Here is a 16,632-nt window from a genome sequence, read left to right as displayed (position 1 = left end):
TATTGATTCGAACTTTCCTTTAAGATGATTGAAGTACATTTTAAGAACTACTTGGTATTGTTGTTTTCCAGGATGTAGTACATTTTAGTCGATGTTGTTATTTGTATTATAGAACAATGGTATGTCATATTTCAAATAATCTCTAAATAATGATGTTTTTCCAGACGGTGAAAGTTAAAAAAAAATTTAAAGGGCACATAGAATGCTCTTCAATCTATAGTTGAATAACAAATATAGAAGGAAGCTGTAACTCATACTAGAAGGACCAGCGAATGAAAACAGTACAATTTGGAGGAAAAACAAAGAAAAAGTCAGAGTGGGTTAGTTTAATGCTGTAAAACTAGGGATCCTGGGTGAAAGATACTTACAAGGAAAACACTTTTCAAAGCTGGTTGGATCTGTATTTCATGGAACCAGAAGAATGAAAACAGGTTGTCGCTTTCAGAATGTTAAAGAATTTGTTCTATCAGAGCAATGCTTTTTAAAAGAGACCATTTATTGAACAAGGCATAGGAAGGCAAACATGGTTATAAATCATCAGTAAAGATTTTATTTCAATATTTACCTTTTGCAAGTAATGCCTATCAACAAGCCACAGAACAGCTGCGCTTTGGAAAGTTAACTGCATTTAACTTTTTAGAAGTTAGAAGTTCTATTTTCAGTATAATAAAATTTAGCCACAAAGCATGTTGCTAGTCAGAAATTAAAAGTTGAAAATAGACTTTAGACAAATAGTCCATTTTGTATTGTTTTTATGTTACTGCCTTTGTCTGAGAGCAGAGCATCCCTTAATTTCTACAAATGACCTATATAAGAATTACCTGGATGGTTTTTAAAAATGTTTTTAAACATAAATATCAAATCCTACTTAAAAGTGAGATGCCAATCTTTATGTTATTCACTAATCTAGTTCCAAATCATCTAAAGGATTTTTAAGTCATTAGTTTGTGATTAAGCCAGTCTCTACTTATGCACATAAATGATGTTTTAAAATTAAGATTTTAGCTGAATGGATAATAATTTTACCACCTTATTTTTATAAATAACTTGAGTTTCTAAAGAGTACCATCTCATTTGAATACAAAGTTACCCTGAGAACAATGCAAATATCATTATCCGTATTGTGTACATTAGGATAAGTGTCTCAAGGGTCAAGTGTTTCCCAAAGTCAAAGATGTCTACTTCCACACTTTTTAAGCTATAGCATATTGCACAGAATGGATGTAGAATATTTAACTATTTTTCCTGATTATTTTTCTTCCTGAAGTTGCATCGATGCAATATGTAGAGTGAGAGTTTGAATTAGATAAACAGATTGTGGGCTTTGATCTTAAGCACTGTCTAGTTATTTCACTTTCCCAGACAATTATGCATGAGTTTTAGAATTTAAAAAAAAAAAAAAAAGATTTGGGCTCCTTTCTCAACTTTGTTCAACTTTGGTTAAAATGACTTAACCTTTCTATACATCTCTTAAAATAAACAAATAAATGGGTTATGAATACACCATAAATGAATGTGTTTTAAAAATTAAGATAGTTAACATGCATTGAGTCTTTTGCATATGTCTGGTGTGTAATAAGCAGCTATTGCTATAATATACTTATTATTCATAAAGCTGATGCATTTTTAACTGCTGGATCTTAAAAAGAGAGAGCTTTCCTGGAATTCAACATTAGATATTTGTATGTTATATGTTTTGTTGAAAATTGTATCATTATGACTGCTAGCGAGAAAGTGATGATTAACATTGCTTTTTCTTAAAATGCATTTCATAGCTGTATTGACTAAAGTGGTGTTGAATCTTGTCAGACCTGATTTTTCGAGCTTAAGGAGGGGAAGTGTAAAAATGTATAATGATGCTTCATTTTTCTCTGACTCACTGTATTTACTAAATGCAATATAAAGCTATTCAGTAAACCGTTTCTGTAAGAGTCAAGGTTTCTGAGAATATTTTCATCATTCGTTAAGTTTATCATTGTAAAATAACCCCACCTAAAGCATAGGATGCTTTGTCATTTTATTCATTAAAAAATGTATTTCATTTTGCCCCATATTTTTTTCTGTCTGATTTATTACTTACTATTCAAAAATTAACATTGATTAAGAACAGAGTCCAAGTAAAAAGCTCCACTGAAATTCAAGTCACTGTTCAGGAGGTGGGCTGATATAATAAAAGCATTCATAGAATGTTAGTCAGGAGGACAGCACTCTTCTTTGAGCTCTGATACCAGTTATATGCATAACCTTGGGTCGATAACTTGACTTCTTGAGTTTGAATTTCTCTAGCTATAAAATTAAAGTGATGATGTAATAAGATCACGGCCGAACCTGATGGTAAAAGGTCCCGTCTGACAGCGCGCAGCTAATCTAAATAACATTTTTGGTTTTTTTTTTCCCAAAATGAGAGCCTCTCTGGAACTGAGCATCAAGATCAAAGTTGCTATATACATTTTTGACATGAGTGTCTTAACTAGTCATTTTCCATCTCTCATTGCTTCACTGTTACATTCATATAGCCTGAGGTCAATTTATGCTTCTGATATATATCATTAGCTCTTTGATATTTTAAAAATATTGTCATTTAAAAAGAGTATAAATCAAAAGGAATATGTCGTATTAAATGACAAGTATTTTCCTCATTTAATGCAGCAATATTTATACAAAGTATCACTGATTATGTTCTATATACGTTTATGCCATTTTAGTTATTATTTGTTGATTTAGTTATTATGTAATGTGGGATAATTTTATGCGGGGATCCACAGTGACTGTTTTGTCTTTATGACATGTGACTTTGAATTCTTGGTCAAATGGCCTAAGGCTTCAGAAATTAATTAGAAAAGTATCTGAGAATGGACTGGCTATCCATACTCAGTTAACAATTTAAAGGACAAACACAAAATAAGTTTAGTTAATATATGCTAGTGTATGTTAGAGTATTGAGCTACAATCTGATAAAGGTAGCTTGAAGATGTTTTGGTGGGATTTCCAATAGGAACTATATGCAAAAATGGTTGGGAATTATTCTGAATGGATATTGGAGTCTCATTTAGTTCATTTTATACTATCAAAGAATAGAATAGCAAGACATATAAAATAGCTTCCTCCTTAAAAATATAAATACACAGTGCATAATATGATTATTTTGCCTTTGGGAGATAAATGACTACATATATTCAACATGAAAGTGATGAGCTTTAGAGTTTAAAAATTCAAATTGGTTATTTTTCATCAGTTGTTGTTTTTTAAAAGAGACATCGCTAAATACAAAGATCTTAACTTAAAAATGTAGTTTATGCCAGTGTTCATTGTGGAACATATTTACACCTAGATTTGTACTTTTTAAAAAATCATGTGCTTTGCCAAGTGCTGTCACATCATGTGATCATATAAACACATCTATAAATTAGAAAATTAAGTTATTAAGAATAAATTATTCTATACACCAATAATGATATTCTTGAGAACATTTTCCTGTGGATTATTATGTTGTCTTATTATACTCAAAATAAAAATACAGCTTTGTTAAAAAAACAATGTAAATATAGCCAAATCTATACTTTTAAGTTTTCCAGACCTTCATCATTTCTAGAATTAGCGATGTGTAAATACAGGTTGCCTCATTAAATATAGTAAATTTGATAATGAGTTTTACTAATTTAAATGCAATTATACATGCTAACAGCTCAAAGATTTAAATTTTCATTTTCAGGAATCTTCTATATGGTTAGTGCCACCCTACCATCCAGACACTGTTTAGTAAACTTTTGAAACTTACTAAAAGAGGTTTTTAATAATGGTTAGTATCCTTGTGCCTTTCTTTTTTCTTTTTGTAGTCTGTTATATTAATGTGGAGAAACATTTTTGTGCTTGTTTTCACCCTGAGAAACTTACCTTATTTAATGACACAACTTGTGGTTTTCCATTCTTAAGGAAAAGTGACTTGAAAAAGAAAGCAACATAGTTTCTTTTTCTTCCTCCCACCCCCCCTTCCTCCCTGCTTTGCCTTTGCCTGACTTCCTCCCTCCCATATTCCCTCCTTCATTTCTTCTATTTCTGTTGCTCTCTCTCTCTTTTTTATTCTTTCTTCTGCTCTCCTTTCTCCTTCCTTCCTCCCTTCTCCCCCTCTACCCCCTCCTGCTTTTCCTTCTTTTTTATTACAAGTCCGGAGACTCCTGTTAAGTGTCCTTGGGTTTTTCAAAGCCTTATTTCATAGTTCAACAAAGAGACATTTTTTCAAAACTCCAATTATTATATGAAGTAGGAAAGACATTGTCTCTTGAATGACAACATTAGAACTTTATTTAAAAATTAGACATAGTCATTTTCTGGCCACACACAGCACAGAGAAACAACTATAATCCACAAGCATATCTATAGTTTCAACTTTAGATTCTTAACATAGATTACAATAAGCAGTTTGCATTGTAGAGCTTAAAAAAAAGTAAAGAACATGTATTTGCCTGGTGTCACAAATGAACAGTACTTTATAATATCATTAAATTCTTTAAATTTCCCATGTTGTTGTTCAACTCTTGCTTGGGTCTTAAGGTTTTCATGGTTTTGTGAAGGATTAGAAATAATTTACATGTGAAAAGAGAATCTGTGGTCTCCCAGTGACTTTATTAGTAACCTAAAATAAAACTATTTCTTAGGTAAATGGACAGTGATATATCAAAAGAGAACTGGTAAAATTCAGCTCATTCAGAGAAAAAAAAAGTAATAAAAGTAGTAATTTGACATTGAATAACCAAAGCTATTGTTTGGTTGATTAAAGGCTGTTTGATTAAAATGTTCACTTTCTAATAGCTTTGTAGAATAGACAAAGCCTAAAACGGTAATGGTGGGGTTACATGTTTATAATTTCCAGAGTTTCTAAATTTGTAAATATAATTCATTTAAGACAATTTAATTTATAAAAGAGGAAGGTATTGTTATCTTTGATGTAGGTTTCTTACCTACATTTTATATTATGCAGCATTATAAATGTTATATAATATATAAAAGTGTCTAAAAAGAACTTTATATGACTTTATTTGTAGTGTGAAGTTAATCGTAGGGTACTAAGTTCAGTTTACTCTTTAACTTACTAGAAATAAAATTGAGTCATTTCATCTTTGGATGCATATATATAAGACTTTTATCAGTAGGAAATCAGTTGTGTAGGCCACTCTCTTAGTATGGACCAAAAATTAATTAATATATCTATGCCATTATTTTTTGAAACTAATTATATTCAAAATGTCTACAAATTGAATTTGCCAAGAAGAGGGTGTGATCAATTATTTAACATACGGGAAATTTATTCATTTTAAATGAAGGCTTATTTCAAACAATTCAACGTTATTCACATCCTATAACATTTTAAAGTGTCAATGGCATCAAGTTCTGACCTTGTTATATTATCTAATCAATTCTTCTGTTAAATGTTTCAACAGAGAGCCAAGACTAAGTTACCTCAAGACTATGTATTCTTCCCCCTTTTGGAGTCAGATTTTTCCATTTCTACAGTGTTGTCATCATCACCATCTTCATCATCATTATCATCATGTTCTTAATAAGTACATCTAATAGTAGGTATTAAGCAATGAGAAACACTGTGTCCATATACTGGCTGTCAGGTGTCATATAAATCCTTTAATAGAGATATAGGTCATGAGCTTCTGAACTGTATAATTTAACACATTATAAATAACGCATGGCAGTAACTGAAGTTAATGGGGAATTCATGTGTAGCATTTAATCATCACCCATTATAAGTACTAATAAATTAATATCTTTACTAATTTAATATTATTAAACAAATACCAAAAGTTTTACCTTGATTAGTGAGGTCTCTTGTATACATGCATTTTACCATGCCTCTGAAAAAACTTTCTTAAGCAATTGAATTAAATGGAGTGTTAAGTAAGAATTCAAAGATTAGGGTCATGTGTAGCTACAGTTAAAATCCAGTCAAAGTTTAAAGAATACACGTGTGTTCAGTCAGTGCCATGAAAACTTTATTTCTGCTCTTTACAATTTAGTGACAGGGATACATTGAAGTCCCTGAGGCCAGATAGAAAAACATGATAATGAGTGCAAAATACTAAAGGGACAAAACCAAATTGAGTGAAAATAATGAGCCTGGTCAGTTGGAAAGTGATTTCTGAATAAGTTAAAAAGTGAATCATGTCTTGAGGTAAAGGGGTAAAGTTGAATTGATATGAAGGATGAAAGAACTCTGCAGGCTCCTAGGGCAAGGAAAAGCAAAGGAGAAAAACCCTGGAGGTCCAAGCAGAGAACGAGTGTGTGTATAGAAACAAGAAATGGGGCAGGTGAAGAGGAAGGAGGAAAGCTAAATCAGAGAAGACATAATGGGGGTGGGGGAACAGATTTAGATTTTACTTCTTTCTTAGACAAAGAAATGCTATTAATAACAGGTTTAAAAATAGATTTTTCTGGCATCTGTGAGCCTTTTGGAAAGGAATATCCCAGATAGAGAGTTGAGAAGACCACTAAGGAAACTGTTCAGGAACCCATAAAGGAGAAATGAGGATAAGGCCAGGAATGGACAAGAAGATACAAAGACAGGGTCAACAATCACAAAATTGGGTTATCAGGATATCTTACTGGCATCTCAGGTATGAACTCTAGAAAGTGGCTTCCCTTTTCTCTGAATCAGTTTTCTGCCACAGAGATGCTTACTTTAACTCAAAGTATTATTTTGAGTGTCAGAAAAGATTATGCATGCAAAATATTAAAAAATAAACCACATATTTGTTATTAAATATTTTTTGCAATTAGCCTAAGCTGATAAACAATAAAGCAGCAACACCTAAAGCAAAAAATAAGTCTATACATGCTAATTTGATGAGGTTTATTTCATTATGTTTTCATATCTCTTTTTGGAATTGTATATATTTTTCATATTTGTTCACATTTTTGGTCATTGTCCACATTTTTAGTTCTTGCACAGAAAGAGCCTAAAGTCTCAGCCCATCTGAATTGCAACTACAATATGCAACTGGTTCATGAATCTGATTTATATGTAACTAACACACGTGTATCTCAATTAGTCGGGGAAGAAGACTAATAAAAATTTTGTCTCACATATATGACTCTGTAATAGAAATCGTGAGGAATGTGTAATAATGAGCCCCAGATACACAGAATTTCTAGCAAATCTACTGCCAATGAAATGGGAATTAAAAATAATATTTATAGGGTCATTTTTTTCTTGATGGGATAAATTATTTGCCAGCTTTCAGTTATCAAGCTGATGTTGACCAAAAAGAAGTTAATATCTGTTCATGTACTTTTAATGTGCTACAGTTTGTCATTTCATGATTAAATCATATTTGTTTGTAATCATCATCAATAGTTTTATAGGCACAATCCCACAAAGATATACTGAATACCAGAAATTTTCCATGTTTTTATGTCTAAATGTGTGAGTACTATTTTTGTTCTGTTTTGAGATGCACAATGAAGAATCCATGTTTAAAGAAAATTTTCATATGTCATGTTGTGATCTAAAAAAGTAGGACATTTCTTCTAATCTGTTAAAAGATCAAGAACGGATTTCTCCTTGATTGGTGTATATGTGTTTGTATTTAAATTTTGAGGTAGATCTATATTTTACGATGTTAATCAATTTTACATCTGAAAATCCTATTCAACATAGACATATTCTATGCATTCCTTGTGGGCAGTTTATATCACTATCAGGTGGAGATTTTCTTTAAACTAGCCCACTTTACTAAGATACTTTAATGATCATGCGTTGTATGTTATAAGTGCAACAACCGCTGTCACTTTTATAATGAGAGTTTTCAAACCTTCAAGGCTGCTATGTTGACAAGCCTCTTGAAAGTGATTTTCATATTGTTGCTGAGCAGTTGCAGCTGATCTGTTTTGTAATATCTCATTCTCTGTGTTTTTCTTAGAGGTCCTTCTGTAGCGCCATGGTGGAAGAGCTGAGAATGTCCCTGAAGTGTCAGCGTCGGTTGAAACACAAGCCACAGGCCCCGGTTATTGTGAAAACAGAAGAAGTCATCAACATGCACACATTTAACGACAGAAGGTTGCCAGGTAAAGAAACCATGGCATAAAGCTGGGACACCCAACACCCAAGCACAAACTGTCGTCCTTTTTTTTTCCAAACAATTTAGCGAGAATGTTTCCTGTGGAAATATGCAACCTGTGCAAAATAAAATGAGTTACCTCATGCCGCTGTGTCTATGAACTAGAGACTCTGTGATCCTAGCAGTTGCAATGATCAGACTTGATTTACAAGGATCATGGATCAACCAAGTTACACTGGGTTACACTGTTTATCATGGGTTCCTCCCTTCTTTTGAGTGAATGTTACATGCGCATTTTGTGGCTGGTTTCAAATGCAGTCCAGAGAGAAATTACAGGTTCCTTTTGAAATCCAACTGTTGCCAGGAGGTGGAATATCAATGCCCCAAGGGTAACCGGTAAAAAAAAAAACAAAAAACAACAACAAAAAAACATTAAGCATAAAAATACTTGGAATCAGCAAAAACTGTAGTGTTAGAAGAAACAGTACAGTCTTCTGACACCCAGATAATAGAGGTGGTGATGTTCCTAGCTCCCAGCTGCTCAGTATAATGGTCATCTGAATAGACGATATGTTTTTATAGGATGTGAAAAAAAAAAATGTAATGCAAAACAAATCTGAATTTCATGGCAAGTGGAATATAAAGCAAATATTCATCAGTGTTTTTCTTTCTTTCTTTCTTTTGACAGTCTGTGTCACTGATTAAGAGAGAAATGTCAATTACTAAGGCAATAATGTTTTTTCTTAAATTTACTAAGGCAGGAGATTTAACATACAACTCTACCAGGTCCCTACCTACCCCTTTACACCTTTTCCCCAACCCCGTCCCAAGAATAAAAAAGCAACAGTTGGTTCAGAGATTCTGAATTAACAAGGATGATGTTTTGCAATCTTTGTCGTAAGTTGTAAAGAGGGCTGAGTATCGATGGTGATGTGGAAGACTGAAGCTTTCGTTCTAACATTCAGATATGTTAACCTAAACCCTCGTTCCTGCTATAAATGAACTTGATGGAGCCTGGGCAGATCTCGGTGAAAGGAGAAAGGGGACTGGTCAACCATAGAAAAGTATGTGTGGAGAACTTTGAAGTGGACTGCATCTATCAATACAGTCACAATGTTAAATGAACAAAATTCTTGAGCAGTTTTTTTCAAAAAAATGTTCAGGTTTATTTGTGGAAATGCAAGATTTCTATGAAAATAGTTTTTGTATGGAAATTTTTGTAATACTTTTTATCAACAAAATAAGAACATGTGTTCCTGTCAGGGGTGTGATGTCAAGCATGAATGGTAGTGCGTGTGCACCACCAACGTTTGGTGAAAACTATTTTTATCAAGAAAAAAGGAATCATAGAAGAGAAATATTTTCAAGTTAGATAATATAAAAGCTAGGTGCACTACCACCACTGCTTACCATGCCACACCCCGGGTTTCCACGAGGCTGAAAACATACTGTAATGAACAATTGTGTGTAAAATGGTAAAAGACACAGACCTCTTGACAACATTGTGATAACAGTTGAGTGCACACAGTTTGCTGTTTGAATCCAATGCACAAAATTTAAAAAAAATCATTAAAATTATGTCCATTTTACTTTCAGCTTTGACTTTCATTTTTCTCTTGTATATGTATAAGAATGCACAATATGTTCATTGCTCGAGGGGAAGTCCACTTCCTGAAGTCTTCTAGGTCATCAAGGATGGCCGCTTCTGAACCGCCTGGAGAAAAGAAGAAAAAGGCTCAGTGATGAACTACAACAGATGTAGGAAAAGCCGGACTGAGATAGAACTTGGAATCTTTCAGTTTAGGATAGTTTAAATGAGAAAAATAGCAGTTCCAGAAGCAGCAGTCATGATCTTGCTGCTTCTATGAGTGGATATTGACTATATTCGATAGGGTTATGTAAGACTGTATGGCGTTTACTTATATGATATTTGAAGCTCAACTTATGTCCAATTTGAGAATTCCTTTGTGCATCGATAATTCAGTGTAACTCAGCAAAAGGAGAGAAGATAAGCTCAATACCAATATTTAGTAATGGTGTGGTTTGGATGTTAACATCCTATCAGAATTTCTTTAAAGCGAAAAAAGGTAACCATTTTAATGACAGGTGACCCAATAAATAAACAAACAAATAAAGAAAGAAAAAAGAAAAAGCTTGTATTTTTTAAGCTCATAGAAGTTGCGTAATCAAGTTGCTAATATCTGATTAAATTAAAAATTAAATGCCCAAGTATTTTCAAAATTTCTAGTGTCAGCTTTTTTCAATTAAAATTTACATTTCAATGATAATTTGTCCCCAGATTTAATTTTAGAGAGTTACACAGCCACTACTAAAAATCTCAGCGTTGTTTTTTAACATGGTAAATAGCTTCAATATATCTCATAAAAATGTTCAGATTTTGTATGATATTAAGCTTTTTATCAATCAGACTCTAATCATATTTTAAAGCATTTTTTAAGTTCAATTCTTCATTATATTAAACAAACTTAATAATAGGCCAGAAATGACAACTTTAATTTTTTTTAAGTAGTCAGGAAATAATTATTTCGATTGTAAAATGTGGCAATTATTTTATTCAAATATTAAATTTAACCATTTTGAAAAGTGTAAAAAAAACTGCTGTATTTTTACTCTAATGGTAATTTAGGATATATAAACACTGTGTAATTTTAATTTTTATTCATTTCCTAAACGGTTTCTACGTTAAAGCCAAAACAGATATTTCCCTACTTATTAGGTGCTTAGGCATAATTGAGATACTATTTTTTTTTTTTTTTTGAGATACTGTTCTTAATCTTAATAAAATCTTGATTACTTTCAAAATAATTTCAACCAGTGAAAAACATGTGTCCACTTTCTGGTAAGGTAGTATATTGAAGTAAGCATTATTCTCTAGCAAAACACTTAAACTATAAGAAAGGAAGGATGAGAACACGTGTTTCAATCAAGAACATAATGTGACAACTTCAGGTAATCAGTGGAGGTACATATACCACAAATAACTCTAGCAACTAGGAAAGACGAGGGGGGATATATTTACATATGCCATAACTAAATGACCCTAACCAGATGAAAATACCAATGATTTATATTAGTATATGTATATACACACATAAATCTGTATTTGTAACATATATATATATATATATATATATATATATATATATATATATATATAACAGCTGAATAACCCTAACAACTAGGGGATACCAAGGAGCTATTCATATATTTACAGATGAACAACCCTAACCACTATGAGAACATCAAGTGCGTATATTTTATCTAACAAATACAGTAACTTGGATAAGGATATTTTATTAATTAAAATGTTTCTAAATTTTGAAACTCAGTTACATTTTTATACAAGTTTCTTGTTATTATTGAATGGGCGTATATATTAAACACTAATGATTTGAAAATATTTTAGCACAATGATACTTTTTAATATTTGTTTATTATGAAATATGCATACAACAAATTGTATACAATTATACAGCAGCATCACAGTATCACAGCATCTGGTTGTTGGGTGCACCAAAAATTGTTCCCCGGACATAGGCTGTAGGCTTACTGCTGCTCACCTCCAACTCTGAAAGGTAAATTTAAGCAGAGTACTGTCATAGAGGAGAGTGCCTGGTTGTTTCAGGAAACAGGTCACAGAATATATAAGAAGAACTTCCTCTGTGTCTGATTAAGGAAGGCAAAGTATGAATGACAATATGGACTAGGCTCACCTGAGAATTATCTTTTCAGGTTTAAAAGGTGGTACAGGGGCAGTGAGGATTTTGATCACGACAATACTGACTGTATCTGTAATTTGAATCACGCTGTTCCAATGTGGACTGATGATTGGCCATCTGTGTCTGCAGCATATAGTATTGTGAGATTCCTACCTTCATTTGCCTCCTCAGGATCTCCTTAATCTCAAGTGTACTGAATCTTCTGTTGCTTCTAATATATGTCCTTTCTTTTCTAGGGTTTTTCTCTAGTTTTGGTGGCTTCTTGAGAATTCCAGGACAGGTCCACTTTTTTCAGATATTTCTTTTTTTTTCTTGAGATATTTCTGAAAAAGGCTGTATATGTCTGAATGCTTTTGTTCTATGCTCATGAATAATTGTTGGTTTTGCTGGGTATAAATTTCTAAATTAAAAACAATTTTCTTAGATAAATTTCAAGATATCTTTTCATTGCTTTCTTACTTCTAGGCTACTGTGGAAAACCCCCAAATCATTCAGATCCCTGATGTTTTGTATTTTTTAAGCTCTCTTTTAGGTTTGTATTTCCAGCATCATGAAATACCCAAGTAATAGGCATATATCTACTTTTAGCCATTTGTTGGGCTCTTGATAATTTTTTCAATTTAGTCACTGTTGTCCTTCAGATTGGAGAAAACGTTTTGAACCATCACTTTGAGGATTTGCTTTCTCTGCTTCCTATGTTCACTCTGACAACTTCTCTTAGCATGAAATTATTTTGATTTTTATAAGTTCTTATTTTATGGCCATAATATCTTCTCTTATATCACAGAAAACATTAATAGCAATCCTATGACATTCCCTTCTTCCTGAGAATAATTCTGTTTCTACCCAGTTGCATTTGTCCTACTTGCTTATTTGGATTCCTATCTTCTGTTTTAGAGATTTTCTTCAAATGTTTAACTTTAATTCTTAGAAACCTGTTAATGATTAACAAAAAATGACTAAAATCTGAGTTGGAAGTTTTATATGCATGGAGGTGTAAGGAAGAATATTTATCTAATTTGAGCTTTTCTATAGACTAATCTACTTGGGCTATTTGTTGATGAATCCTTCAAAATGTCCTTATCTTTGGATCTTTCTTCTTGGGCCTGTTAGATTCTCATGAAAAGTTTCTTTTAGTTTCTTTCTAGAGATTAAGGCCCTGGCTGCCAATGTTCTGGTAAGCATTGTTTTTGTTGTTTGCTTTGTTTTGTTTTTGTTGTTGTTTTGTTTTGTTTTCTAATATAATTTTATTTTTTCAGTGTCTCAAGATGCATTGTTTATGCACCATGGTAAGCATTGTTTAAGAGAACTAGCGTTCTCCACTCTCTGAATTCAGAACAACTAAGGTCACTTCACCACCTGTTTCAAATTTAGTAATTGGGCTTTCAACTGGACCTGGCATCCTCTAGCCTGGAGTACTGCGTTTTTTTCTCTTTTGAGAATAACACTATCATTTTGCTGAATTGGTGGAGAACAGGTTCCAGAGGTGAAGAAGAGGGAGGGGAGGGATACGGGGATCCACCATTTTCAAAATACATTTAGGAGGTCCTCCTTATTGTATTCTCCCTTCTCTATTACTAGTTATTAATGTGGTCAGTACAGCTGGTTCCTGTGCCTTAAAGAATTCTGTGACACAGGGCGCGTGGGTGGTTCAGTTGATTAAACAACTGCCTTCAGCTCATGTCATGATCCTGGAATCCTAGGATGGAGTCAGGCTCCCTGCTCAGTGGGGAGTTTGTTTGATCCTCCCCCCTCTCATGCTCTCTCTCTCTCTCTCATTCTCTCTCTCTCCTCTCTCTCAAATAAATGAATAAAATATATAAAAAAAAAGAATTCTGTTATACAATCTGATTGGTTGACAGCTCTTCACACTGCCCACTTTGAATTCTATTTTCTCGAATCTGCTTAGTTAACTACCATTTGTTCATAAGCCTATCTCTTTCCAAAATTTTGTGAAATTTTCACCTCTCTGTTTTTATTCTTGGAGTTTTATGCATTAAAAAAAAATCTGTCTACTGTAATTTTAATGGTTGAGTAAGGAGCAAATTTGATGCATCCAATCCTTCACTCTTCACTGAAACAAGACTTCATTTTAAAGAAAATATTATGCAGAAATACAATATAGGGAGCAAATCAAAACTAGAAATGCTTTGGTTCGAATACAGCAGAGACAGAATAGACCTTGCTTTTCAAATTGTAAAGAACATAATATTGCCAATATTTTCTTTTTACTAAATAATCTTTCTAACTCTGTATTTAAAGGGGATACATTCACTATAAAAATGAATTTCACACAAAAAAATGAATTTCACGAAATGGAATCCAAGAATATTTCTGAAATGGGGAATACTTCTATTTTAGTATCTGTCAAATAATGCTAAATTTGCAAGCTAGTGTAATTTTTACTCTAAGGGCTTAGGTCTAATTCAAAACATTCCAATTTCTATTATATAAAGCTCAAGAAACATGTGTTGTAATGCAGATAAGGAACACTTTGTTAGTGAACCATGCTGAACTGTAAGATTTTAAGAATTCCTCTTTAATATATTGCCTTACACGGTATCTTGCTTTCACATTTATTATGAGGATAACTTAAAAAAAATGTTTATAACCAAATATATCCCTGCCTCTTTCAAAGGAGAATTGCTGTTTTCCTATATTTCAACTGGAGATTTCTATAATATTATACTTTCAAAAATATAACACTCTCAATTACCAGTATAGTTTACCTTAAAGTCAATCTGTAGAGTTTAATACCTAATCCAACATTATTAATGCACTGAAAAATCTATCATAGATCATATATCTAACTCACCTTTATCAAATTGCATATGGTAAGAGCAGAAATAAAAGACACACAGCACATATGCTCCTTCTAATAATATTTTTAGTGTTTTTTTTTTTTTTTTTTTTAAGACACGGACCTATATCCCAGCTTCTAATCTAAGGTTTTTACATAGTTTAGGATAGGTGCTATACCTCCAGCCCCTTTATCCACATTTCTACAAGGAGGGAGGAACAAAAGGAAACAAAAAAGTCTTGTTTCTTTCTTTTAAGGTAACATATAACACACAAGTCGCATGTTACATTGGTCAACTTAGTCATATGTCCACAGTTAGTTGTAAGGTAGGTTAGGGAATGTAGACTTGAATTCAGGGAACCATGTGTCAGCTAAAAGTCAAGGGTTCGACCCCTGAGGAAAATGTATAAACAAGCATTGGAAACAGATCCCTGGTGTTTTATAGTCTCTCACCCACTAAGACTGACCTTGTTCTTTTAACCCCCTATTTTGCTCACTTACCACTCTTGTGCCCTCTACCACCACCTTCCTCACTCCCTCTCTTTCTCAGATACTCTGATATCTTACTGTTTTCCTTACATTCCTATGTCTCTTGGAAACCTGGGTTTTCCTTTATGACATTATTTGTTTGAAACACAACAAAAGAAGTAGTTCCCAATCTCTTCACTCTGCAGAATACCTTTCACTTATATTAACCATTACTTTGATTCCCAAGATACTCTTTCTCACTTTTTTTCTTTTTAAGATTTTATTTATTTATTTGACAGACAGAGATTACAAGTAGGCAGAGAGGCAGGCAGAGAGAGGAGGAAGCAGGCTCCCTACTGAGCAGAGAGCCTGATGTGGGGCTCGATCCCAGGACCCTGGGATCATGACCTGAGTCAAAGGCAGAGGCTTTAACCCACTGAGCCACCCAGGCGCCCCAATACTCTTTCTCATTCTTTAAAAAATTGGACACCTCGGTTAGCATTGGCCTGTTAGTCTGTGCCTTGCCAACATTAATCGATTAAATGTGTGCCTATTTGTTTATGTGAAAAAGAACAACAAATTTACATTATAAACCAAGGTTTGTGTTAGATACTCTGTGTGCAATGCTGATCCAGAAGGAGACATTTTACTTGATGTCATAGTTTAGAGGAGGGTGTTCTTAATCAAATGTGCTAAATACATAAGTAGAAATTATAAAATGATTTCAAAGAAGTATTCCTTTTGTTAGATTCTGATGAATGATGGGACTTTCCTCAGTAGCCCTCAGACAGCACAATTAAAGAGATAAATATATGAAAAATTGGTTTATATTTATAAAAGATTCACATATAAGCATATATTGGCATGATGAGACATATTATTGACTTGTATCTTCTTCCCACGAATATATAACTTCTACTGACTTCAAACCCTGGCACAGGGTAGGAGTCTTCCAGGTGAGCAAAGACATTTTACTTGATGTCACAGGTGTGGAGAACATAAAGATATTAACTGTACTATTAGTACATCACTGCCATTCTATTACTCAGGGTGGCAATTTGCCAAGACATGCAAAATATGACACCAAAACTTTACCCAAAATTTTCTTGAACCTATGCTATTCCCATTTGTGTTGATTTTTTCCCTTTGTCCTCAGATAGGTATAAGAAAAAATTTCACCACTGCTCCCCCCACCCTTTTTAAAAAGCTCCCTACTTTTCTTGCAACATAGAAGTAAACAGTGAACCCACAGGTGACTTTATAAAACTGACAACATCCTTGTTGAAACAGGATGAAACTGAGTCAAATTCTCATTATCTAGCCCCTGTATAAAGTCTACCCAAAAATGCATTGGAGTTTTTCCTCACACAAGTGGTAGAAAATAAAGATACAGTGTTTTATCAGTTTTTTATAAAAGAACCTTATTTTAGACTTGAGGATCAGGGTAAGCTTCTCTGAGTAAGTGATGTTTGCACTGAGACAGTGAATGATGAGCAGTAGGCACTCAGCAAAGAGAAAAAAAAAATCACAAGCCTGTGATAAAGTACATGTACATGTC

At 33.1% G+C, this 16,632-nt stretch overlaps 1 protein-coding gene across 4 annotated transcripts in view; it reads left to right on the top strand.

Annotated features, from left to right (window-relative positions):
* The window catches only part of GRIK2 (glutamate ionotropic receptor kainate type subunit 2), a 653,190-nt gene extending 642,017 nt beyond the window's left edge, over positions 1 to 11,173 (top strand). For 2 of the 4 annotated variants that reach the window (XM_032338955.1, XM_032338957.1), the window contains one exon: positions 7,929 to 11,173. In XM_032338955.1, the coding sequence (XP_032194846.1) occupies positions 7,929 to 8,093 (165 nt within the window). In that variant the 3' untranslated portion in view covers positions 8,094 to 11,173. Of the gene's footprint in view, positions 1 to 3,712; positions 3,800 to 5,438; positions 5,574 to 7,928 lie in introns of all 4 variants that reach the window. The other 2 variants (XM_032338958.1, XM_032338959.1) reach the window with 2 other exon arrangements.
* The last annotated feature ends 5,459 nt before the right edge of the window (positions 11,174 to 16,632 follow it).

This window comes from Mustela erminea, chromosome 4, assembly GCF_009829155.1.
Source record: "Mustela erminea isolate mMusErm1 chromosome 4, mMusErm1.Pri, whole genome shotgun sequence".
NCBI lineage: Eukaryota > Metazoa > Chordata > Mammalia > Carnivora > Mustelidae > Mustela > Mustela erminea.
Note: the sequence above shows the minus strand (reverse complement) of the source record. Positions and strands in the feature narration are given on the sequence as shown.